This window comes from Pieris rapae, chromosome 22 (assembly GCF_905147795.1).
Source record: "Pieris rapae chromosome 22, ilPieRapa1.1, whole genome shotgun sequence".
Lineage (NCBI taxonomy): Eukaryota > Metazoa > Arthropoda > Insecta > Lepidoptera > Pieridae > Pieris > Pieris rapae.
In genome coordinates, this window is record NC_059530.1 from 475,930 (window position 1) to 502,155 (window position 26,226).

Sequence of the window (26,226 nt, forward strand, 5' to 3'; positions counted from 1 at the left end):
CAAACTTGTAACTACGAACTAAGAAATTTTGTCTGTGTGTCTCTCTCATGATGAAGGAAAACATCGTGAGGAAACCGATATGCCTTTAGACCCGTGTGTCAGGCACAAAAGCTCAGCCTACTGGGCAATAAGAGAAATCAAAATAATCACCAAACAGAGACCATAGATTATAGGCGTAACGTCCTGGATAACGGGGATCTGTGCAACAGACTGGTTCTTGCCCTTGCCCCAAATAATCTAGACCTTCGCCCTTGCACATATCCCATAAAATGTAACTAAAAAGCTAGTCAAGGGCGCCAGAGTTGTCAAACAGAACCGACAAGAAAAAAAAACGGCTGAAATATAAGATTTTGGTAATCTAAGAAATGAATACGGGACGACGATTTAAGTTCTGGATTTAACAATTTAGTATCAAAAACTTATGCTCCTAAAGTGTAGTAAACTCTGACTTAGAATTCAGTTAGTGGTAACTATAGTTAAGTAATGAAATGTGTATTATTTAAGGTGGAAATTAATGATTTGATTGCCGTTTTAGTCACAGATGACAGGAAAATATAAACAGTAGAAACATTCATGCTCCGCGAATTTTAGATATTGTATCGTATTTAATTATTATTTTGTCCGATAAACGTACTACGACAGAGATAGATATGTGAATATAGTATCTTTAAAGTAATAATTTTATTTTCTAGTCATATTTATTTGGTCGTTCTTCGACTGGTTTTTCGGAGTGATTTATAATACATCTGTAGCGACATCTAAAATCTGCGTTTCATATAACTGCTATGAGGGCATACTCTGAAACTTAGTAAGCGACTAAGATAATCCAGCCTCAGAGAATCTACGGTATATACTTAAAACTTCTCTTCTTAGCCACTTAGGGTCTTGGAGCTAGTCAGTAATAAGACGGGAGGTGGGGGAGGGTCCTCCTTGCAGATTGCAACAGTACCTACACCATCCTTCCTCCACAAAGATGTTTAAATCTTTAGTAATCATTGACTCTGAATCTTACTGAACTCTAAAGTTTAATTTCTGAATCTTACCTGGAGTAAACCCTCTTTTAAAGACTCATTACTGTTCATATTAGACTGTATGTTAACTTATAAATTAATTCACACAACTGCTGACGTGAACAATGTTCGTAAACATGTACAATGTAAGTAAATTTATGTTTTAACTTAATATAACCACCGGCAAACTATAGGTATAAACTGGAACATCGACTTAAATTATAAAAACTCCTTGCTGCGTTGTCAGTAACTATAAAATAAGTAGCCATATAATTTTGCACCTACTTTAGAGAATTCAAGATGGTTTTTTTATACTATTTATACTGTCTAGAATCCAACCAGCAAACTAAACTTTAATACTTCATGTGGAAAACACTTGAATGTAATTTCCTTTTAACCCTAATATGCAACAAAAACTGGGGGTTTTTTAATCGATATTTAGGGGTTTTTGAAGTTGGTTGGTTGATTCTGCCGTGCAAGTATTACGTAAGCACTATAGTGGGAAGGGAAGCGGGTTCGTCGCTTGATTTTTTTATTTAGTGATTACGTCAACTGTAATTATTTACTTTTTTACACATATTACTTACACTTGTCTATGCTTGAAATCGAAATGCATTTTCGAGGATTCCTACAAAATATTAATATTTTTATTTTTGAGAGTTTTGCTTAATTTTGATGACAAGACGGGGGATAAACTGCAGTTAATCTGCTTACGTAATTCTTGAACAGCCCCATAGGAGTAATACTATACGAGTTAGCATCACAGTTGCGACCACTATGTTATTCATTTGTACCGAGACCCGTCAATGGTTACTTATCGAGGTTCTTTAATGAAAGAAGTCCTTCCTAACTCCACAGATATAATAATAATTACAATGCTCCATTGATTTCAAATAAAAAATATAAGCCAAGAAACAGACAGTTCATAAGTGTCTATTAGTGTGGTCTGCTACAGCAGAAATTGAGACCACACTAATAGGTTGTAACCTGCCGAGTTCATCAGAGGATATTTATAAAACATATATTATTTTTCAGTCTCTATAGCTCTGTTGTTTCTATCAAGAAAACGCTTCACCGGCTACGGCTATGTCAAAAGACATAATGGCCACAACACTAAAAATGTGAATGTTTGGTTCGTCGAATATTCGCGAATGAATCCAAAATATTAAGGAGACCAAGCCAATTAATAAATCTGATTTTTCACATTCTCAATTTGCTTTCATTTTTTTACTGCCCTGCTTAATTACAAATTCAACTTAAATAATTAAGTATTTTATCGCTATCAATTGAACTCTTGCCCAAAAGAGAGCGTTTAGCGATTTTGAACTTAATTTGTATGTAAATGACAGTTCGTGTCGACAAATTTAGTTTTCCACTTCTTATATATACTCTACTGTTAAGGCATCTTTACTACACTACACTTTATAAAAGCTGTATTTTTGTAATATATAATAGGGTCAAACGGGAAGGAGGCTCATTATCAAGTGTGTGTGTGTGTACGATCATAATCACGGATTTTAGGTGAAATCACGTAGACACGCAACATTGCCAGAGTCGCGGTGTGGCCCTCCGCCCTACGTATTTGTAAGCTCTTCTCTTAAAGGACCTTCAGTCGAATTGGTTTGTAAATACTTGTTTACAGGCAACTGGTTCATATATTGACATAGTGGTTCGTGGAAAAATTTAAAAACGCTCAGTTCTGAAACGACAGATGTCGAGGCGATACGCATGGATATTTATATTCTGCCGAACAACTCCTCTGACGCATTCCCTATGGTAAAAGCTATAGAAAGTGCAGATAGACTCAACATCTTCATGATTTATGAAACACCAACGGATCAAGCCACTCGGAAAGCGACTGGTAACCGATGATTCGATTCGCTTTTATTAAGAGTGGAAGAACTTGAAGGCTCCCGTTCAGAGGTGAGAGCTTGCGTTTTATAGACATGCAATCGGTAGCCCGGAGGACAATATCGCCTTGCTAAGCACACCAAGCTTCTTGGAGTCTAACTAGATTTTCAAATGGCCGCGAAACTGAACGTTTTGCTGAGGGTTTAAGAAGTGTATTCAAAGAGAGAAGTTTACCATCTAGAGAGTTTTATTTTGCGGAAAATATGCTAACTTGTCTTCTTAGACTCAGTTTGTTCCGGTACAGATCGCCCGAGAAATACCTGCACGGCCCTAAGTATCTCCTGGTGCTGTCGCCCGCATAGCAATTAATGTTGCTAAGTTTAAACAAACATTTTTACTCGCTGCACACTATCTACTCTACGCATTCAGAAGTTTAGGGTTTTAGCATTTAGCAAGTCATTCCATACAATTTTGTTAATTAAGTACATAAGTCAAATTAACATATGATCTTTTTGAAGATATGTTTTGTCACATTAAAGGCATTTCAAAACTGTCATATTTAAATACTAGCAGACTCGGCCAAGCGTTGCTGTGGCTAAGGTTTTTGTTATATTACATAGTAGTAAATTAATCAAGGGAAACCGTAGGAGAACTTATGTGAAACGTTGGTACCACGACACGGACCTAAACTAAACTACCTTTAACTCAGCGCCATCTGTTAGAATTGTATCAAATAATAAACAAATGTTAATGTTATCGTAATTTTAGTAAGGATGCCTATTTTTTTTTTAAATGAAATATACCCTATGTCACTCAGGAATGATGTAGCTTTCCAACAGTGAAAGAATTTTTCAAATCTGCCAAGTAGTTTCGGAGCCTATTCAATTCATACAAACAAACAAAAAATCAAACCTTTCCTCTTTATAATATTAGTATAGATGATAGGTACTTCGTGATTATTAATTTGTGTATAAAAAAAATTAAGTAAATATCTGAAAATCACTTAATAAATAAAAGACGAGAATATTTTTTTACTTTTTTCTATAAAAGTTTAGTTACTAATGTCAAAAACGAGTGTCCTCTTGCCAACATGACAGCTTGAATCCCTGTTTATTTCCAACCACAACTTTTTGTTTTGCTGTGTACATCGGTAATAAAGAATTCATCAAAAATATTAAAAATTGCCACAATTCACTTCACGCGTATTATTTACACGATAATAATTATACAGACTACGTCAAACAATTAAATTAAATTTAACTGAAATCGACATGAGAAATTTAATTTTTTTATGTTTCCGTTTTTTTCCGAAGTTTATTAATTGATTTTTGTACCAAACTTGTGTATTCTAATATAATTTTTTTATTGGTTTCTCATTAAAGATCGACGAAACTATTAGTCATATAACCACACTTAATAGGTAATTATTGTATAACTGAGATGTACCAATTATATAAAGCATACAAGAATTTAATATATTAAAAAAAATTAACAAACACAATGTGTACCAGGTACCTACTAAAAAAAACCTTCTCCTTTCAAAGTAACATTTATTTTTATTTTTAATTTTTTGTTGAATTATTTTACTGGTAAAAATGACACATGACAGTTCTGCAACCACTTCACATTACTAAACTCCTGTTTATCATAGTAGTAATAGTAGTTTTCTAGGCTTCAGTAAGACTAGACTATAAAAAACAGTATTTCCTAATGCTATTTACCAAAATAGTAAATATTTAGTTGGACATACTGTGCCAATTTATTAAAATACTACTCTCATATCATTCCAAATGTGAATGCTAGGCTTTAGGGTAAATACATGAATATTTTAAAATAAGTTATTCCATTTTTATTGTTAATAAAACCTGATGTAATTTAATTAATACCAGTTAGTAGTGCTGCTATTTCGTACATAGCTTATCATAGAGGAGTATTAAGTTGTTATTCCAACCTCCAAACAAATGTCTCTAAAGCTCAGGAGGTTTTGTAATAAAAGTTTAAAGGCACAACAGGCAGAAGTTCTTAAATCATAGGATGATAATAAATAGATGCATAAACATGATACAACTATGAAAATATAAAAAAATACTAAATTATTTTGTATAAATTTAATTATATTTAAATTAGTAACAAACATTTTAAACTGAACATACCAAAAATATGTTTATTAAGACACTAAAAAATAAATAAAATACATTTGGACCTATTTGTATTAAAATGTGTTGAGACAAAAATATAGAAGTTATTAATGAAATAAACCTTAAGAAAGAAAAGTAATAAACAGGTTCAAAATTAATGTTTGACATGGCCCTGAAGACAATATTCAAGTTTCTTCTTGAAAATATAAAAAATGTAAGAATTAATCTAAAAAATATACATTTAACCAGACAATTCATGAATATTACATTAAATACAAAATAGAGAACAGAAACTTCAGTTTTTAAATTAAATATTCAATTAAAGGAAATACTTTTACAAAAGATATCCCAAGTGCTGTAATAACAACAAAAGGGCTAAATAAATGTTTTTGGAATTAAAAGAGAAGTAAAATAAATTCAATCATGAATGTCCTGCGAATAAATAATAATCTAAAATCTCAAGAGGCCATGGGTAGGTGAACTGTAATTTTACAAAAATCTAAACCGATTATGTACTCTTTTCAAATGAGTTAGTAGGGATTCCTTTGCTTTAAACTTAAGAGAGCAGAAATCACACTCAAATGTTACATTTTTGTATGTATGTTTGTTGTTGTAGTGTTTATTCAGTCTATCCTTGCTTGTAAACTTTTTCTGACATTTTATACATGAATTTTCAGCTAAAATTTGTTTCAACTTTAAGTGTTGTCGAAGGCAGTAACGTGACTTAAACGTAATAGCACACGCCTCGCATTTTGACTTACTTTTGATCTGATGCTGAGTTTGGCAGTGTATATCCAAGTTACTCTTTTTTTTGAACATGATCTGACAGTCATTGCATTCAAAAGTAGCTTGCCGTTGCTGGGCTTGGTGGTTCGACGTCATATGTCGAAAGAAATGACTGTTTTGAGTGAATTTTACACAACAGTATTGGCAAGTATAAATGAAGTTCTTTCCGTCGAAATTTGGTGGTAAATTCTCTGGCTTCCGACGTAATGCTGGGCGTGTTATTCGTATTTTAGGACCTATTCTTGGTTTCTTATTCATAACTAGGCTGGTATGGACTTAATTTAACTTTTATTGCATTATTTTTAGTCACAACACGTAAGCAGGATGGATTGTGATTGTACTAAAACTCAGTTCAGTTTATAATTGACTAGTTAAAGTAAGTTTTTGTTTAAATAAAAATAATCTGTAATACTATTGCTATAATAATCTATTATTTAAAAAAAAATAAGTAAATTATAATTATAAAATTTTTAACTGAAATTAAATGTCAAAACGAAAACAAATGTCACAGATAGGAAATTGACGACAGCAAAGTTCGTTCGGAAATATAAGTTACTTTCTCTTTACAGAAACTGTGTGTACACTAGCATTGTAACATGAATAAAAGTATATTATGATTTAACATTAAATAAGTTATATGCACCGTTATGTATTTACTGTTCCAATGTTTTCCAAATTTATAGAACTATTTGAACAGAACGGATAACATGAATTATAAACTTCTTAGGAAATTGTTAATGACACATTTCCGGACGGGCCTTAAATCAGCCGTTATTTTTTTGACCTTGAAATAACGAAACATGTGGAATTTGGGTCAATCGCTGTGTTAATAATAATTCTTATTCCATTTTTTTACCCGATAAAAACCTTCAAGGTAATAGAAAAAAACATAATATAATATTATTATTATTGCTCTAATAGGTGGAAATGGTTATGCACTGGAAACCTGAATATCCTAGCTGTTTTTTTCTAATATTAAAAAGATAATTAATTAGATATTAAGGATGCAAAGAAAAGTTAGTTCTATTTATTATATTGTATGTCTTAAAATTATAACGGTCTTTACGTTTTAATAAGTACCTACGTGTTTAAATCAAGTAAGTAGGCTTTCAATTCTGTGAAAATAATTCTTTCTGAGAGTATATTAAGGTAATCTCTTTTTTTAGTTATTTATTTATATATACATTCTAAAACAATGTGTTTGCCTAAAAAATACAAGAAAATATGACATCACAACACATACATCAATTACATTAGAACTTTAGCAGTAGGTATTTCAAAGGAAAAAACTAAAGAAACGACCACAAAATAAACAAAAATAAAATAAAACAAAATAATTAAAAACAATAATATTAATTACTAAAACTAAAAAGTTTTTTTTTAACAGTAGTAAACAAACAAAATGAAAACTTAAACCACATTAAGAGCCTGCAAGACAAGGTTACGGTAAGTTGGTAGACTGTTGTAATACACAACAACGTTTTCATCAATGTTTTCTTGATATCGATGACTTATAATCAGCAAGTGAGTATTATCCTAAGCGCCAATCATTTTTATTTGGTAAACAGCGATGGTTTAGTATATGACCGATTCGCTCCGATTCGCTTACTGAGAAAACATTATAAACTAAGATTAATAATTACTATTAAATAACAATAACAAATTAAATAATTACGGTGGACTCTTATTTCACCATCTTGTTTTACACAATTAGTCATCACGGTGGCTTCCGGTCAGACAGATAATAGTTATTTCGACGCTGCTTTATTTAAATCAAAATGCTAGGAACATAATATTAGAAAATCTTAAATCAACTGTCTAGAGATTCACTTAACTATCTGATTTAACTACTTTACAGCGACATATATGTTATTTCTACTTATTAAGGGCCTGTTTCACAATGTCCGGATAAGTTCCAAATAAGCTATTTGTTACTTATTGGTATGAGAAATAGTATTTTTGCGTTTCACGACTGTCAGATAGCGCTATACGTCATGAAATTCGAAGTATCTTATTTGGAACTTTTATCTTTCGAATAATTTATGTGTTGCATAGCTATTTGGCACTTTATCTATACATTGTGAAACAGGCCCTTAGTCTTTAACATAATAAAATCAATCAATTATCATAATATAATTAGAACTTAATCAATATGCATATACATATATATGTACACATAACACAGTACAGGAATAAATTTTGTTGAGCAACTTTAATTGTCTTGTTAATTGTTAATTAAAATTTGCTGTCACCAGCCACACTGATTTTCAGTGGTTCCCTGCATGTGTGACAAATAACAAGATTATGAATGAAAATGAATTGGATTTTCAGCAGATTTGAAATGAAATATGATTTTACGTATATATGTCGCTAACTAGCTTAATTAGCAGTTCAATTAACAGCCTAGCCTTTTAACTAAACGGCGCCGTTTAACTCACAGAGCGGCTACAAATCACTACTGTGACGTCACCTAAAGAAAGCTTTTACAGCCGCTAAGACTATACAATTTCTCGACTTCAGCTACCGGGACCTTTAGGTCAATCATCGCTAATACAGTGGTCTAGGATCCTTCTTTGGACGGGATATAAATAGCAGCATCTATCTTTCTTTACGTATGTAAAATGATCAGTGCATAACCTTCCTTGTGTTTTTGTAATTATTCGAAAAACAAATCCACTGAAGTAAGGCAATTTATCAATTCAATTAATATTTCACACAATTGTATAATAATGTAACAATTACATAAAATCTTGTCTTACAATCCGATTATCTCGTTTTAAAAGAGCACGTACTTATCCACTCAACACTTTAAATGCAGATGCATTACAATTAGCAAAATTAATAACCTCCAAACCAAAAAAATCCAAATGACAAGCGTATTTATTATAAATTAAATAACAATTAATAAGGTGAGTTTGAAATAACACCAATTTAGGGCGTCTTTAATTTAAATGAAATGTTTTGGGTCGTGTATTTTTAATGTTCCTACACTAGTGATATAGTGAGAGCAGTACGTAGAAATAAGTTTTGTTTTATTAATCCTGACAGGATTAATAAGTACTTAATGAATCCGTGATTTAAAATTGGTGTTGATTTGTTATGTAATAACAATAAATTCGATGTATAATTTTCAATTATAAATCGAATCTCACGTATTTAAACTAAATATTAATTAACAGGAAAATAATCTCTGCAGTGACAGGGTTATTGTAAGGTGTAAAATAAATATTGCAATATTTCCGAAAGTTTTTGATAAATAACTATATAAAATGGACAATTAATATCTAATCGATAAATTATACATTCAGTAGAACCTCCTTTGCATTGAAAAGTATGGAGTGGCAAATTGTCACATTTGCCGCCATTATTGGCGTTACTTTTGCAATGGAGAATAATTTGATAGTGACAACGACGGAGGGCCAAGTTCAGGGTAGTTTAGCATCAAGTGGCTTATATTACGAGTTTTTAGGGATAAGATATGCTGTACCGATCAAATTTCGGGTAAGTTTTTTTATCCATATAATACCAAAAATATTTAGATAATAGATAATATTTATAGGGATAAATTATTTTCGAAGTCTCTCAGTTTTCTTTGTTAATCAATTTTCTTAATAGGTATATGTAAATTGGCGCTACGTCTTATTTTTATTGTATATTAGTACATACTAAGAGTACATACAAAGAGTTTTTATTGTATGTACTCTTAGTATGTACTAATATACAATAAAATAAGACGTTAGGTAATAGGTATGTACCTAGGGTTAGAAAAACCCCAACCAAAAAAGAAACCCCCCCGTTCCCTTATAACTTATGTTACCTTATTTTACATGTACTATGTTCAGAATAACAAAGTGTAAATACATTTATATTTAAAAACTAAATTTCTGGTAAAATCTCTCTACTAAAATATATTAATACCCTTTCCAGGCACCAGCGCCACCTCAGTCCTTCTCTGGTATCTACAAAGCTGACAATCGCGCTGTTCTTTGTCCCCAATTTCCCACATACGATCCCCTCGCTGCACCAAGCGAAAACGAAGATTGCCTGGTCCTCAACGTATTTACCCCTGCATTCATTAACGCAACCTGTCCCGTAATGGTCTTCCTCCATGGAGGAGATTTTGGTGTCGGTTCCTCTTCGCCAATATTTTATGGGCCGCAGTTTCTCATCAGCCATGGCGTTATCGTGGTAACAGTTAACTATAGGGTGAACGCTTATGGTTTTCTTAATTTAGGCATCAAAGAAGCACCAGGAAATGCTGGGTTGAAGGATATAAGGGCGGCGTTGAGGTGGGTACAGAAGAATATTAAGAATTTCCAAGGAGACCCTGATAATGTAACTGTTTTTGGTCAAGGAAGCGGTGGAGTTGCCGCTATTTATCTGACTATGTCGCCTAGCACGAAAGGATTGTTCCATCGAGTTATATCTGAGAGTGGATCCCCATTTTCCCCCCACGTTTTCGACCATAGTCCATTAAAAACAGCTAGTCATTTAGCCAAGTCCCTTAGTATGAAGTCTGAAGATCCAAAAACTCTGCTCAAACTTTACAGGGAAACACAGATAAGCAAAGTAGAAGAGGCAATAGGTAACCAAATGAATGCTAAATCAGTCTTCCTTCCATCCGTAGAAAAAGTGTTCAAAGATGAAGAACCATTTCTGACTGATACTCCATTTAATATTCTCTCAAACAGACCAGGCTATTTCCATCCAGTACCAGCAATTATTGGTCTAAACACTGTCGAAGGACTCTCTTCTATTCTAGACTATAATACAATAACAGGCCAAATGGATAGAATACATCACGAAGACTTTTCAGCGTTAGACCAGAGGAACTTCAATCCTGAAGACAAAGAAGACTTCCGAAATATGCTAAGAGAAACGTTCTTTTCTGAAATAACAAATGATGAAGCTTTAGTGGGTGGATTGGTAAACCTGAACACAGACTTCTGTCACGTGGGTCCAATGTCCTTATTTGCAGATCTTTACGGGAATAATACAGATTTATATCAGTATTTATTCAGTTATATTGGTAACAGAAATCTTGGTCGTATATTGACTAACAGTACACTTGATGCCACAGCAAATTTGGACGAGTTATTTTACGTGTTCGACTTGGATAGACTGCCGTTGGAAATGGATGAAAATGACGCCAGAATTATTACTTTCATGACGCAGATGTGGACAAATTTCGCTAAATTTGGGTAAGTACCTGACTAAAATTTCGTGAGCGTGAAACTGTATTTAAACCCCTGCTATGCAAAATATTTGCAGTCTTCGCAATGAACACGTCCTGGTATGACCTAACATCCTATAACCCCTGGGGCACTGGGCGTCTACACTGAGTCTCCGTCGCGTTTAGTTTTAAGCTAAAGTTTTCACCTCACTGTAAATCTTTCCGGCTCTCTTTGCCTCATCTGTACGACACCTTTGCTGGTTTGCTTCTGACGGCCAAACTTGCTTTTCTTGCAATGAAACGCCTGCTTGGGAATACCTACAATTGGAATCTTTTCGGAGTGTATGGCCTATCCATTAACCCTTTCTGGTATGCTAAAGGAAAACATTCCGCGGAAATCGGCATTTTTTAGATACAAATCAGCTGCGTGCTTCGCTCAGAAGGCTGATAATCCTATGATCCTAAAAAAATTAAAAGGAGAAAAAATTTTCAGTCTAGTATCGCTGGACACATTTCTCCAACTGAGTTATAATTCATAGCACCAATTACCTGAAAATATTCCTAAGTTACATAGTAATAATAATAATACTAAGAATTGGTACATAAAATATTCAAATTAAAAAAGTTGATTCCTGTGGCAGTGTAATTTTAACGCTAGCATCATTTCCTTCCACCACCTCTGGGTTACCGGTAATATCTACCAGATGCCATTTTAACACTTTTTTCATCATCGAATAAATAGTTTATACATGTAGGAGAAAGGAGTGGTTCAGATAATCGTTTTTGCTTTAATATTTAATTTTATTTCAGAACCCCAACCCCAGACGTATCAAATGGGGAATGGCTGCCGTATCCCCACCATTTAGAAATAAACCTAGAACCACAATACGTGGCGCCTCTCACGCCAGAGAGAGCGCAATTCTGGCGCGCACTCTTCTACAAATATGGCGCTGACATGTCAACTAAATAATTATAAGTCACAGCCGTATTCATAAAGGGTTTAAGGTTTAAATCCGATTGGAAGTCAATACATACTTTCCCAGCGTTTTTTAATATTTAATATAATTAAGATAACCCACAAGAAGATTTATTTAATGAAATTTATTTAATGAAAGATTTCCGAAAACCTTTTGTATATTCGGCTCGCACAGACTCGTTTCTGGACTCTTCGGGTAATATACTATGATTTTAAGATGTAATTAGAATGATTAAAGGTTTTCTGTTAATAAAAATAACTTATTTGTATAAAAGTTTTGTTATAAATAAAATCTTAGAGGTGAGAAACATGTCGTTTTTCAGTTTGTCATTATGTTTTTGACAGACGCATCTTTATTAGTATTTTCAACCCAAACGAAATACGTCGGCAACCAGTCACTTTCCGAGCGGCTCCCACTGCTGTTGAGTTGCTCGGATTCCTGCAGCTCAGTTTCATCAGCGGACGTCGAGGCAGAATACGAAATATCATCCGTGTCACCTTGACGTCCGTAGTATAACTGTGCGTTTCTTAAGGCAGTTAAGTCTGCCGCGCACCACCACTAATTGGAACCAGCTGACAGTATTTTTGAACCAATTCGACTTAGGGTATATAAAGAAAAGAGTTTATCAATTCTTAAGAATTTATAAAATATATTTTTATGAATAGGTTGTCAATAAATTATGGAATGTGTTTCAATCGTTTTATTTATAAATTCTAACAATTTAATAAAATACGAAAATCATTAACAATCTTGTGAGTGCAAAAATACTAATTAACAATTTTTAACGTTAAGTTGACCTCCACATAATATATTTATTTGATAACTCTATAATGTTGCCATCGTTTTAAAATACGTTAATATACGAAGAAATAAGACTACTGACTTTAAATGTCTGATCTAGGCATTAGGAACAACGAGAATTAAAAAAGAAATGTCACTTTGACATTTCTTAATACCACAGAACATCTTTTATATAAATTGCCACTGCACAAAGACATCATTTAACAGCACGATCTAGCCTAACTTAAAACTTATAAGTAATTTAAAACTAACCTTAACTAAAAAGGATATTTAATATAGGAAAGTGTCCAATAACACTACTTATACCCTCTAAGGGGAAGGCACTCTGTTGTTGTGTACATTTTTTTTAATATTTCACCAGAACAAGATTATATATTTGAACCGGAAGTTACAGATTATTAGTATATACTCAAAATTTACGAGCTGCCGATTTAACGAAATAGCCACATCATAAAATCATCTACCTTTGGACCGCTACATAGATATAAATCCAACGTCTGGGTTTAATATGCAGGGTCGTAAACATACTATAAACCCGAGGAATTTAAAAAGTCGCCTTAATTTATTTCCATGTATCACGAGAAAGGGTCATTCAAACATTTAGTATATATGATTTACAATTAAATATAATAACCTCACATTACATATTATCTACTTAGGGTGATATTAAGAGAGAGTTGTGAGAGAAAGCTGTATGATGTAAAATTCTACCTTTTAAGACAAATTTGCACGCCATTATATGAATAAGTATGCGAAGTTTATGTTATATTTTATATTATATTATATTTTTTTTATTATATTTTATATTGCACACCCAAAATATTTTCTTACAATATTCTTGCAAATTATTTATTGATTTTTTTAAACCGACTTCTGTCAAAATTCATTCCTTTTGAACACTTCATCTCGTTTTTGAATCTTAACTGGTAAGTCTACATTCGTTATTCCCTCCTAATTAAATATTAAAATATATTTTTAATTTAATTATTCAACAATACAAAGGGCCAACATTTGAAAAGGCATCAAAAAAATAGTAACCAAATTTTGTTAGTATATTTTTTTTTCATTAAATTTAAAAAGAAACAATTCCTGAGTGCTTTCGACACTTTTCTTATATTTTATTTGTATTTAATTTAGCCTAAATCTATTCTCGAACTGAGTTATAGCTAGTTATTATATAAATATGTATAATACTCGAATAAGCAACATATATAAAACTATATTCTAGTTTTATTAAGAAAATTATAACTTAAAAAAAAATATGGCTACACCGGAAAGATTGTTTCACATACGCCAATGGACTTTGTATCCGGCTAATAAATACATTTAAAAAAAATGTTTCAAATACGTTGTTATTTATGTGATAGGAACAATTTTTCGCTTTTAAAAGAGAACAGAGAGTTAAATAAATTTTTACTACAACTGTTGATATTCTTATCAAGGAAATTAATGAGTTATATATAATAATCGTTTTATTAAATTAATTACCAAAGCCTGCTGATAGTAATAAAACTCTAGCGCTAAATAAATTCTTAGAGTTCCACTGAATTTTTGCCGAGAACCGAACCGAAACGACTGAAGACCTTAACACTACAAATAGATATGGTCTGGTCCCGACTTAATTATTAAAATATAAATGGTTGATCTACATTTCTGCTTTATCTTAATTAACTAATTATTGTAAATTAGAAGATATAGGAAACGCGCTTTCCGCCAAAAATTGTGACCATTCACTTGACGTTGAAGGCGTCACATTAAAGTCAAAATGACAATTGTCATTAAAAAGGACATCGCCTATTTGTAGATTTCTTTCGCTCAGCTTGACGAATCTGAGTCTTCACTAGAATCCCTTCTTTTCTTTTTCTTCTCCTTGCGATCTCGTTTTTCTTGTCTATCTCTCTTCCTAGGACTCCTCTTGGGACTACGTCGGGGACTTTCCCGCCTTACCCGGTGATGTCAAATACCCGAATCGTCTGTTGTGTGTTGAATGTTGTTCAGAGACTCTTCGGACGATTGGGTTTTCTGCTTCTTCTTTGTTCTAAAATAGTAAATCGATTTATATGTTTGTATATTTAGCTGTGATAAAAATAAGAGCAGTGTTGGTCTAGTGGTTTCAGCGTGCGACTCTCATCCCAAAGTCGTAGGTTCGAACCTCGGCTGTGCACCAATGAACATTCTTTCTATGTGCTCATTTAACATTTGTTCGAATTGTGAAGGAAAACATCGTGAGGACACCGGCTTGCCTTATTGTCTTAGACCCAAAAAGCCGATGGCGTTTCACCTATTTTTCTATTTATAGATTGACAAACAATCATCAAAAACATTGAGAAATCTGCCACTGCTTTATTTTTATTTATATATGATAACTATCTAGATTAATCTGATGCAAGTGTATTCGCAGTCAAAACAAATAAATTATACAAATTTTTCTTTTTTCCTTTATGATTTCACGCGCTGATATTATCACTGATTTATGGTACTATCCGATTGCAATGTGTATATTTAATTCTAAACATACTAATTAGGAGGTAAATAATATAATGAATTCGAATTTACGCAAGTTGTTTTATTTTAAAATGATTAATGTGGCATCTTTTGCAAAAGATTTTCAATACGAAACCACGCTAGGCATTTTAAGATGTCATTAGAGAAACGCAGAAAATTAAATGATATATCGTTTGCGCTTAAATTAATAAATTAAATTTTCATATACCCACCGTTTAGAAGAACGCGATATGGCCCCGATATCTAGATTGAGCATTCTGATTAACGAGCTAGGTGTGAATATCCATAGTTGTTTACACACTTTGAAATAAATTTTCCTTTAGCTTTTATATTTTAATTGTTTTTATTACTATCTATTGTGTATGTTATGTGTGCATAAGTGCTTGTCACAATAAAGCTTAAAAATAAAATTAAATATGTCTATTATGCAATACAAAATACAGGTATCACTTATCTTCATTCCACGTCATTAAATTTGAATCGGTACACATCCCTCATCGGCAAAGAAGACAGAGGGTGTAGGCCGAGAGAAAAAAGCAGCATAAAAAACTCTCGGTACTCTTTAAGATAGCATCATACAAAATTACTATGACAAATAAAATAAATCACCAATGTGTTTTGTAAATAAATAAATAAAATAAACCCCACTTGTCATGTCGTGTGTAAAAAAAATTACGAAAAAGCGCAGAACGTTTTTTGCAACACTAAATTCAAGTCAATATCTTACCCTTTCTTCTTCTCATTTTCAACTGTCACTTGATCCTTGAATAGTTTAGTCAATTCCAACTCTTTGATTTCATCTGAATTTGTCAATATTATGGCCCTGAAAAAAAAAGTATTATCTGTCAATGTCTTATGTCAAAAGATTACGTCCGCCATCTTGAGATGGCATGAATAACTGCATTAAGATTGATACATGTGATTTGTTATAGATTTTTGATTTTCAGAAATGCTTTCCAAGGACAAGTTAGGGCGTAGTTATACAGCAATATAAGATAGACACGGCGGGTCATCGCATCCATTGTATTGCTTGCTCATTTGAACCGCGCCCCTTACTAGTGATGCACTAAATGGTCGATATATTTAAGGACAAATTATACTTAAAATAATATTGTTATATCAGTTACTCCTTGTTAGGAGTACCCTAGTCACGACTTATATTATCTCTAATGTGTTTCTAATTAGGAAATAAGCAAATCGAATGGATTTAAAAATCATATATGTCAATCAAATATGCACAAACACACATTTCACTTCAAAAGGCAAATGTTTAGGACGATATCTTTGATAAACTTTTCGTTAATGGTGTAAGCCTTTAATATATTTTTAATTTAAAAATTGTAAATAATTTTATTTGAAGTGGAATTTGGAAGATACTGCTGATTTTATTGCCCTAAACATTATTTAACCATTTAATGATTTTTATACCTTTCGTATACCAGCTAGAGATCTTTGATTGTACTGTAATATTTTTTAATTTCCTAACTCGCAGATGGTACGGCCTATGAGTAAATCCTGTAGTATTATACAATGGTGTATACCTTTGAATTTAATAATTTTAAATACATTTTTTCTTATATCGGACTTAATGCTCAAGTCAAATCTCAACCCAGGAGACCGAAGAGCTGGCAGCTAGGTACCTCGGACAAAGAATCGGGAGAACGCTGCCAGTATCTTTGGAATCTTGCCTCAAGAGACTCCTTTTAATAATATATTTTAATTATTACATTTTAAGGTATTTTTTTAAGGTTATTATGTATATTAAAATTAACTTCAATTATATTTTAATTTGTAATATGATTATAAGTCCATAAACTCAACTAAAGTTACTATAACAAATTCTATAGGGTTATAACATAATACAATTATAATCACTTTTTCAAGTAGTTTAAAAAATAATTTCAGCAATAATTTCAACGGTATTGATAAATAACTACTGTCATATTACCCAGAAAGTAATGGTGACTGATTCACGGTCAAGCTTTGGATTTGTGATTAAACATCCCTCAAAGACTAGATATTTTATTATTTTTATATTATATAGACTTTACATTTTATTGCGTTATACTTAATCAAAAAAAAAATATTTTATTATTTAGTCAATTCAAATTATTATTTTCTCAAACTAAAGTTAAATCGTATCAGTTTTGGCGCATCACTAGCCATGATTCGGAACCCTTCTATGTCAAGGTGATCTCACCCTGCCTTTCACTGCTAATCTACACATAAATATAATATATTGTCTATTCTACAAAATGCTACTGACCCCATCCGACTATGGGTGATATACGGCCAATTTCTATATTCGATCTATCCACAGACTTAGAGATTACAGAACGCCCGAACACAATAACTAATCCACAGTCTCAGATTGTTTTCAATCGACCGTGACAGTCGATCGATTTCCTATCTGCATCCCAATAACCCTACGAAGACAATACATTTTTGGCGACTAATAGAATGCAATCTCATCGCTCTTTACTCTCATATTTCATAATCAATATAAACCTAATAAAGTAAATAAAACTGTACTAATTCTTTCTTTCTTACTTTATTGTATAAATAATCTTAAATAGTAGGTAAGTTGGTATGGTGGAAACATAAACTGGATACAGTTAATATTAAAATATAAAATAATATTAAAATATACATGTCTATGTTTAAAACATCTCAAATATACTTTTAATTATTTTAAGCGTGTAAGTTAAAATCTTAAGATAGGATATTGGCACAGATAAAATGTCATTTTCATACAAAGTTTAAAAACATTTATTTATTTTATTTATTTACGTTAAGTTGTAACATTGTCAATCCACATACACCGAACCGACCAACCATGGATAGCTTGTATCGACAGATGGCTATTACAATCGGTCCATTGGTAATTGCCACACTTTTATCTATATTTGGATTAAGATCTCAGATGCTCAAGATGGATTGAGACAGGGCTTAAATTGATAAGCCCCCCACCGAATATATCTCTGGATAAGTAGTGTTTATTTTGTTACATTCGCGAAGAACTCGAATGATTTTTAATGGAAAAGAAATAACCACAATGTTAATCTCCTGTTCTGTATTTAACCATTTAATAATTTGTATACCTTTCGTATACTGGCTAGAGATCTTTGATCGTACCTACTGTGATATTTTTTAATTTCCTAACTCGCAAATGGATAGCCTGAGTAAATCCTGTAGTAAAAAATTCAATTTCGAGTGAATCTTTGAATACTTCTCTAGTATTTTGTCCAGGTAAGATTAGAGCCGTACCCAACCCAATTTCACCAGCCACAGTTGCTATATCCTATTTTATTATTATTAATATCTTTATATATATATAATTCTACTATAGGTGTGTATGTCACTGATCTCCTCTTAAACGGCTGGTCCGAATTTAATGTATTTGAAGTGAAACTTCTTTAGGCGCAAGTAAAATTTTTGCAGAACGTCACAAAGATGTGCAGCGTTTTTCTACTTTTGCTACTTTCATACCTTGTTTATTACTCCTCACTACGCTTTATCTAATGTTTGCGTCGCACAAATGTAAGAAATGCGTCACTCACCTAATCCGGCCTCCGTCAATTCTGTCCTGTTTTCTGTCACTTATAACAGCTATAGATGTTTCTTCTGTCATATTCTTTTTTCGGTGACTCTTTTCCTTTGGTTTCCTCTCTCTAAAATCGCAAATTGAGTATTTTGGCTTTTAACTTTGAGCACAAAATTCTGTATGTACTACGTGTAGTAAGACTGACATGTATAGGTTGATAGGGGGAAGGGGGAAGAGGGAAATAAACTGTGCAAACTGTGGAGGCAGAGGTCGATTACTGGTTGGAGGACGGAACTAGCTGTTAACACATGAAATAGCCGGAAACAAAACTTTTTATGGCGAATTTTGATGAAGTAAATATGAATGTTTGAAAATATGTATGAATGTATAATATTGGGTTTTACATTGGGTGTTGAATACTCGGATCCGACAGCTAGGGATGACAATGGTTTAAAAAATAACTTTATTCATAAAGGTAAACCAGTACACTGATGAACGTTGGATAAGAAATTAAATTAATTATTTTAAAATTGTTCTCAAATTTTTAAGGCTTCGGAAATTTACATTTGCTGCCAGTTCGTAAGTCAAAGGCGTAGAGCGGGCAAGAAAAACTTTTAAAAAATCGTCAAATTTATTAAAACCTTTATTGATTAATTTACTTTTAACGAGAAATTTAAATAAAGCTTTGAATTAGCTTAAAATATGCTAAGCATAAATAAATACCTGTGTCTCTCTTTCCTCTCACTCGTCTTGGGCTTCTTTCTCTTTCTATAAACCGAGTCCCCGTTAGTATCCTCAGTCTTCTCCAAATGCAGCACATATAGTCTATATATTTGCAGCAGTATAACCTAAAATGTAAATAGGTGTTATCTGAAATCGCGCTAAATCTTTGAGTTGTTACGAAATATTTAAAAGTTTCGCAAACTATGACTCGCATTTTTAAACAAATTTTTGACATACGGGAGTCGGACATAGGAGCCATCTCGTTTGTGAATCTCGTTTGTGAATCTCATCCTAATTTAGTATCATTATATATATTAATGGCAATTAGACTTAGGGTGGATCAAACAAGAGTAAATCTTAATCTTGGAATAAATCGTCAGTTAATCGAGAGTAAATCTGTGATGCACATACAGGTCAAACAGAACTCCTTCTTCTTTCAGTCAGCTAATATAATTAAGATTAATTATAACGAAGGCATCAGATGTCACAATGAAAATAAATAAAGTTAAGTCAAAAGGGGCGGCGCAATAGGAACGGAAAAGTGGAGCAAGTAAAACTGGGGCCCAAGGTACAATAAACGCTGAAGAGGAAGACAATTCAGAAGGTGGATAGACTAGATTAAGGAAACAGCAGGTATGTGGCAAAGAGTGGCACATAGCAGACAGAAATGGCGACATTTTGGTAGGCCTCTGCCAAAAAAGGACCTAGGAATGAATAGATGTTATAAATATAAATGTATTTAACTGTAAAGTATCTGAAATGAAAGGCTAACGTGATAATACAGTTGTCAACTTACCAACGTATTTTTACAAGTGAAGAATATATTCATATAGTTGATAATCTTATAATGGGCGATGATGAGTAGTCGAAATGCCAAAAATGGTGCGTCTTGAAGGACGATGTTCATCATTATTGCGCAGACTTCGATGGAGCAACAACACGCACGGCTGGAGTTCCTTAAATATAGCATAAGGTCTGATTTCATAAATAAACAGAAAATTAACAATTGTAGGAAGAACATCGTGAAGAAACCAGCATCAAAAACATCTAAGTCCTTTATTGATACAGGTAGCACAACGTTTACTTATGACCATCAAAAAATAAATAAATGTTAAATGCTTTTAATTCATTCTACTATCTATTTACTGCCAGTTCTCAAATCAAGGGCGTAGAACGGAAGATAAGAACTGGCAATAAACTCTCCGCCACTCTTTTTAATCTCCAAATTGTCATATTGAAATTGAGATTTATTAACTGTCATGAATTGCTGAGCAATATCGTGAGAATGAGAAGTGAATATATGTTTATAACGGTATGTATTAGTTTACACAAAGCCTATTGCTGGATTAGATAAGTGTGTCTAAGATAGACGGAATGATGGATGAAATGGAAGAATACATTTTTAAGAACAACTAAGGTAGCAGATGTTATATTATATACAAATAAAGAAACCTAAATGGAAATGTGCGAGGCAGGCTAGAGGAACGGAAAACTGGTGTCAGATAGATTTAAACTGAAACCCCAAATAAACGCAATAGTGGGAGACGATTTATAACATGGATAGATCACAATAAAGAAGCTGCAGGTACATGGCAGATAATGGCACCGTTCAGACAATAATGGTGCGATTTTAAGGTGGCGTTTGCCAAAAAAAGGCATACCTAAAAAAAAGGTAGACCTATAAATGTAAATGTATCTGAAACTAAAGTTTTCAAATCAAAATAACTTTATTCATATAAAGAAAATATTTATTCATATAGGCAAACAAGTACACTTCAAAATGAAGTCAACAGAAAAGATTTTAACTTGATTCTAAATTTACTTTCTCTACTAATTCGCAGGTCAAGGGCGTAGAGGCAAGAAGAACTGGCAAGAAACTTTTTAATCCCGTGAGCTGCGAGCTACTCGATTGTGAAGAAGTTGCATGGATCTACGTATAGTTAGCGGTGTGCCTTCTCAAATTCGTATTTATTTATTTTTGCCAAATTTCAACTAAAAATAACCAGATAACTTTTTCCTATCCATTAGTCTGTTCTAAGTATATTTTTGAATCATAGTATTAGTGCCCCTTTATAAGGCTTAATATTTGGTACTTCTTTGCTGAAACGTCCAGGAAACTAATAAGTAGTAAGTGGGGAATTGGGAGCTTGACCCTCAACAATGCGCGTCGAATACACAGCAAAATTAACACACCCTTTAACATATTGTTATATATCTGATTGTCCTTAAAATGTGATGTTTGAGAGCATAAATAAAATAAGCTAAATACAATTAAGCTATAGCTTCATAACGTGCTAAGCTAAGCAGCGTGCATTTACGTACATGTCAGACCTATGTGCTGTGCCACGAGACTTCCTCGATTTGGTCGCTGTCAAAACGACCGTGAACTGGACAAGCGACCATGACCAGATGGCCAGGGTGAGGAGGACGAGGACCTTTTCAGTAGCCACCTTCTCATCTTTGAATGAATCGAAGAATTCGATTATATCCGCGGCTGTACCTAATAAAGGAAATATTATTAATGGTGAAATTCTGTTCCCTTTGGAGTCTAGTCTTGGGCTATGGGGTTCAAGCGCAGTGTGTAGCGGTGGTACGAATAAGTATCGAAATACAGCGACTCATTTGAGCTGTTTATTATTTGATTATTGGCTTTCTTGAGACCTCCGGCGGCGGAGAAAATCTATCTAAGTTTCAAATAATGATACGTAAACACACTTATAAACATTATTGTCTCTATTTATGTATACACAGAAAAAAAACGCACTCGCGAGCCCTCTGGCATTGAGAGTGTCCATGGGCGGGTAACATCAGGTGAGCCTCCCGCCCGTTTGCCCTATTTGTTCTATTAAAAAAAAACACAGGAAGACAGAGACTAGGACTCCATTTGCTACCGTCCTGGTCTCTCACGCTTTATCCACTTTCATGACATTCACCATACATGCTCGTCTGTGTATTAATTGATTACTAAATTTTCATTTTTTTCTATCATAAAACAAACTATACCGATATAGTATAACTCACCAATATATACCAGCAGTAGTTGGCTGAGCTGGTCCCTCGTAAGATCTCCTTTGGGCAGAAGCCACCGACCCACTATGAGTGTCAGCATAAGGAACTGCTCTATCAACGTCACCCACATGTCTGTGGGGATTTTGGTGGCACCAGGAATCGGGATCTCTGTCTACAAATATAATATGACTGAGTAGCTTAGTAGTAAAACGATACTTCATTCTATGGTCGGGTATAAAATGGTACAAAATATATATTATGTCCGTTATTTAGGATCAGTACATACTTATATACTGTTTCATTTTTTTATGTTTTTTTTAATATGAAGTAGTATAATACAACCAGATTGTTATGATTCCAAGAAATACATAGTTTTATAGTTTAGTTTAATTTAGCCATAAGACACATTTTATCTTTTCTGTTGATTTTGTAGAATTCTGTGGACGCCGTATTTGGCACACGCAGCCCCAGTCTCTCCAACATTTCCGCATCAAATATTCTACCTACTAACGCCTTTAAAAAATATAGTGTGATAGTAAGACCCGCCTTACCTCTAACTTGTATTTACATACATAACATAAAGCCTCATACGAATGCTAACGTTCATTGAGGCATCTGTTAAAACGTTTCATTTAAAGTATTGACAATCACAAACTAAACTATATTTATAATAGACAAAAGGAAATACATACTATGTTTACCTCGATGTATGTTATGTTTGCCTTCTTCTGCAACCGAAGATCGACCTTGTGCAACTCCAGCAACCATATTGCTGGAACCACCAGGCCGAGGTAGATAAACACCGATGGACAGAACCTGCAGTATAACAGTATATCAAAGGTGTATCCGTGATACCCAGGGAGATAGGGTCTTACTGTGTCAATTGGTATAATGGCTTTTGCTAGTAGATATTTACAGTCAGTGAGCACATGGCAAGAGGAACAGACAGTACTATCGGACCAATAAGATGGATTGATCAAATGACTGCAGGTACATGGCAAGGAGTGGTACAGTTCCGGCAGGATTGGCAGGATTTGGAGGAGGCCTTTGCCAAAAAGGGCACACATATACCTAAAAAGAATGATATAGAAATATATATGTGTTTGATGTAAAAGTATCTGAAAGAAAAGGCAATAATAAAAAACCAAAAATTTTACTCGACCTTAAACACACAAACATCTGTGTAATTAATTATCTTTATATGATGGGATTACTAGCCCCGCCCTTGCTGTATTTATTTATGAAATCCCCGAAAATCTGTTTAAGAAAAGCCCAGATGGGAAATCAGAATACAAAACAAATTCAAACTATTTCGTATTTCATACAAATTACAAACAAAAATCAAAAAAATATGATTATCTCTCTGACACATGTATTTTATTACTATGATTCCCGTATGCATACACACGGAAGACAGTTTAGCGATCCGAAAGCTGGTTTAACATCCTTCAAAAGCAAGGTTCAATTGTGTATATAGACAACTCCATTATGGAGATAGAAAGGTCAAAGTACATTTTTGTAATTAGTCTATAGCTGAGACTTCAGCGTCTGACCTATCGCAAAAAGTGTTATAAGTGCTTTCATATTCGTAAATCGTTTTTTAACTGGCAACTGCCTGATTTCAAAAGTCTGGGTGTGAACCGAAATAGCAAAACCTTAATGCATAACTTGACAGCGTCACATCCGGTAATTTAAGGCAGCTACGACGCGCCTTTTATACCCGAAGTAAAATTTGAATTATTATTATTATTATCTACCCCTTATTCTGTTAAGTTTTGTTACTCTTATGCATAATTTCTTAGTGGTTTAGTTTCTGCTTAGTGATCATAACATTTATTGTTTGTATGAACTTGAATAACCTTTAACATGGATAATTAAGACCTAAACCCCTGACTCTCCTTGACAAAAACTTGAAGACTTGACCATCTTACAATAAAACCTCTGAATTTCAGGGCATTATGAAAAGTTGAAGAAATACGAAAAATATCATGCACTCATGACTGTGCCGTACTCGCACTCTTGATAGTACATTCATAATAAGTATTATTATTAATAATTAAGTCACTCGTACGGTAAACATTGCGACCATCATGGGACCCAAAAATCGGCGGTTTACCATTTACCAATAAAGAATGAATATCAAGGAAACGTTGTAACGCCACTCTTTTATATTTGTAATATGTTATGTACATTATGTTTTAAAAGATTAAATTGTTTTAATTATGTCAACATGAAGCAGCATTAATTAATATTTTTTCTACGAAATTGGATAAAGTGTATAATTAACGAAGGGGATAATATATCCCTATCACGAAGAGTTAATGGTTTTAGGTGTTATAACAAACTTATAGTTAAGTTCACATAGAATTTTTACAAAAATAAGACTCGTGAAATAAAACCTTCTTGCATAATCACTATCGAAGAAACAAATGCTATAATCTGTGGTGGGAATTGGGTTCAATATCTACAATGCTTTATTTGCTGGCCGAATGCAAAAAAATCAAATCAATGTCAAATGCAATTTTATAGAATACTCTATGACTCGCTAATTAGATATAGAATGCACTATACAATTAACACTCACCATTTCCACTCTTGATTCTTTTTGACTGTCAGCGTGAAGACGCCTTCGAAAATCAACAGGAGAATCGGCGACGCCAAGTACCAATATTCATTGTTATTTTTAAAAACGGTGACTTGCCAAATTGCTATTATTCCATGACACGCAAACACCAAACGAGTGATGACAGCTTTTATTGTGGCCAATACTTTACCCACCGACGCCATTTTGATTATTTCGCGCCCTTTCAAAATTAGCTTCGATTTGACCTTTGATCTATGATGTAATGTATTTCTTAATTAATTGTTTAGATACAAAGTTTAGATTAAATTAAGATTCATTTATTATAAAGTTAAAAGGTTTGCAATACCCGTAGCGCAAACGTTATTGAGATTTTAGACGTTATTTCGGCTTTTTCGTTAACTAACGAACAACTAAAGAAATGCTCTTGACAGTTGAATTGTTTCAATAATAATTTCTTTTAAATCATAAATAAGCGATCAAAAGTATCAAAATAACATTTTTTTTTAATTCGCTTGGCATTAAATCACTAACGCCCAAACCCTATCTCAATCCGTATTTGACCATCTGAGATACATATCTTAATCCAAAGAATAATTGTCGACATCACAGGAGAACGAAGATACCTGGCAGATACCTCGCACAAAGAATTAGTCTAGCTATTCAAAGGGGGAACGCTGCTAGTATCTTCGGAACCTTGCCTAAAGGGACTCCTTTTAATAATATTTTTTAATTATTAAATTTTAAGGTTAGTTATTAGATATATTTTTATGTATTATCCAAATATTGATAAAAGTATGCCAATAACCAATCAGCGGATTGTAGTAGCCATCTGTCGATAGAAGCTATCCATGGTAGGTCAGATCGGTGTATGTGGATCATTGATATACAAAAAAACTTGTTGTTTTTGGGTTTTTTGTATTTCAATGATGTGGATAGACCTTTGCATGAAAATGACAGTTCAAAAGTCAAAAGTCAAAAATAAATAATAAACTGGGTAATCCTATATTAAGATTTTAACTTACACCAGTTTATAATATATAAATAAGGAAATTTGATCATGAAACAGATTCAGCAATCTGAGGCCAAGACCTAAAGAGGTTGTAGCGCCACTGATTTATTTTTATT

General features: G+C 33.1%; 3 protein-coding genes across 3 annotated transcripts; 1 reads left to right on the top strand and 2 right to left on the bottom strand.

Annotated features, from left to right (window-relative positions):
* Positions 1-5,391: 5,391 nt before the first annotated feature.
* On the bottom strand, positions 5,392-6,252 carry LOC110998953 (zinc finger protein 782-like). The gene has a single exon (XM_022267773.2). It carries the CDS (start codon positions 6,041-6,043, stop codon positions 5,489-5,491), a length of 555 nt encoding a protein of 184 aa, XP_022123465.2. The 5' UTR covers positions 6,044-6,252; the 3' UTR covers positions 5,392-5,488.
* A 2,824-nt stretch (positions 6,253-9,076) lies between these two features.
* Positions 9,077-12,624, top strand: LOC110998958 (acylcarnitine hydrolase-like). The gene is made up of 3 exons (XM_022267779.2): positions 9,077-9,286; positions 9,713-10,986; positions 11,769-12,624. The coding sequence occupies exons 1-3, from the start codon at positions 9,119-9,121 to the stop codon at positions 11,926-11,928; spliced, it is 1,602 nt and encodes a 533-aa protein (XP_022123471.2). The 5' UTR covers positions 9,077-9,118; the 3' UTR covers positions 11,929-12,624.
* A 6,455-nt stretch (positions 12,625-19,079) lies between these two features.
* LOC110998951 (transmembrane protein 26) lies at positions 19,080-25,304 on the bottom strand. The gene is made up of 7 exons (XM_045633284.1): positions 25,102-25,304; positions 23,219-23,333; positions 22,530-22,689; positions 21,831-22,008; positions 20,305-20,464; positions 19,509-19,633; positions 19,080-19,083 (listed from the first exon to the last, which is right to left on the bottom strand). Exons 1-7 carry the CDS (start codon positions 25,302-25,304, stop codon positions 19,080-19,082), a joined length of 945 nt encoding a protein of 314 aa, XP_045489240.1.
* Between the last annotated feature and the right edge of the window lie 922 nt (positions 25,305-26,226).

Excerpts from the sequence above, each read along its gene's own strand:
- LOC110998958 (XM_022267779.2), top strand. The coding sequence starts at position 9,119 with ATGGAGTGGCAAATTGTCACATTTGCCGCCATTATTGGCGTTACTTTT. Across the intron at positions 9,287-9,712 it reads CTGTACCGATCAAATTTCGG|GCACCAGCGCCACCTCAGTC; the intron begins GTAAGTTTTTTT and ends TACCCTTTCCAG. Across the intron at positions 10,987-11,768 it reads ACAAATTTCGCTAAATTTGG|AACCCCAACCCCAGACGTAT; the intron begins GTAAGTACCTGA and ends ATTTTATTTCAG.
- LOC110998953 (XM_022267773.2), bottom strand. The coding sequence starts at position 6,043 with ATGAATAAGAAACCAAGAATAGGTCCTAAAATACGAATAACACGCCCA.
- LOC110998951 (XM_045633284.1), bottom strand. The coding sequence starts at position 25,304 with ATGGCGTCGGTGGGTAAAGTATTGGCCACAATAAAAGCTGTCATCACT. Across the intron at positions 23,334-25,101 it reads AAGAATCAAGAGTGGAAATG|GTTCTGTCCATCGGTGTTTA; the intron begins GTGAGTGTTAAT and ends GTTATACTGCAG. Across the intron at positions 19,634-20,304 it reads TCACTTGTAAAAATACGTTG|GTTATACTGCTGCAAATATA; the intron begins GTAAGTTGACAA and ends TTTACATTTTAG.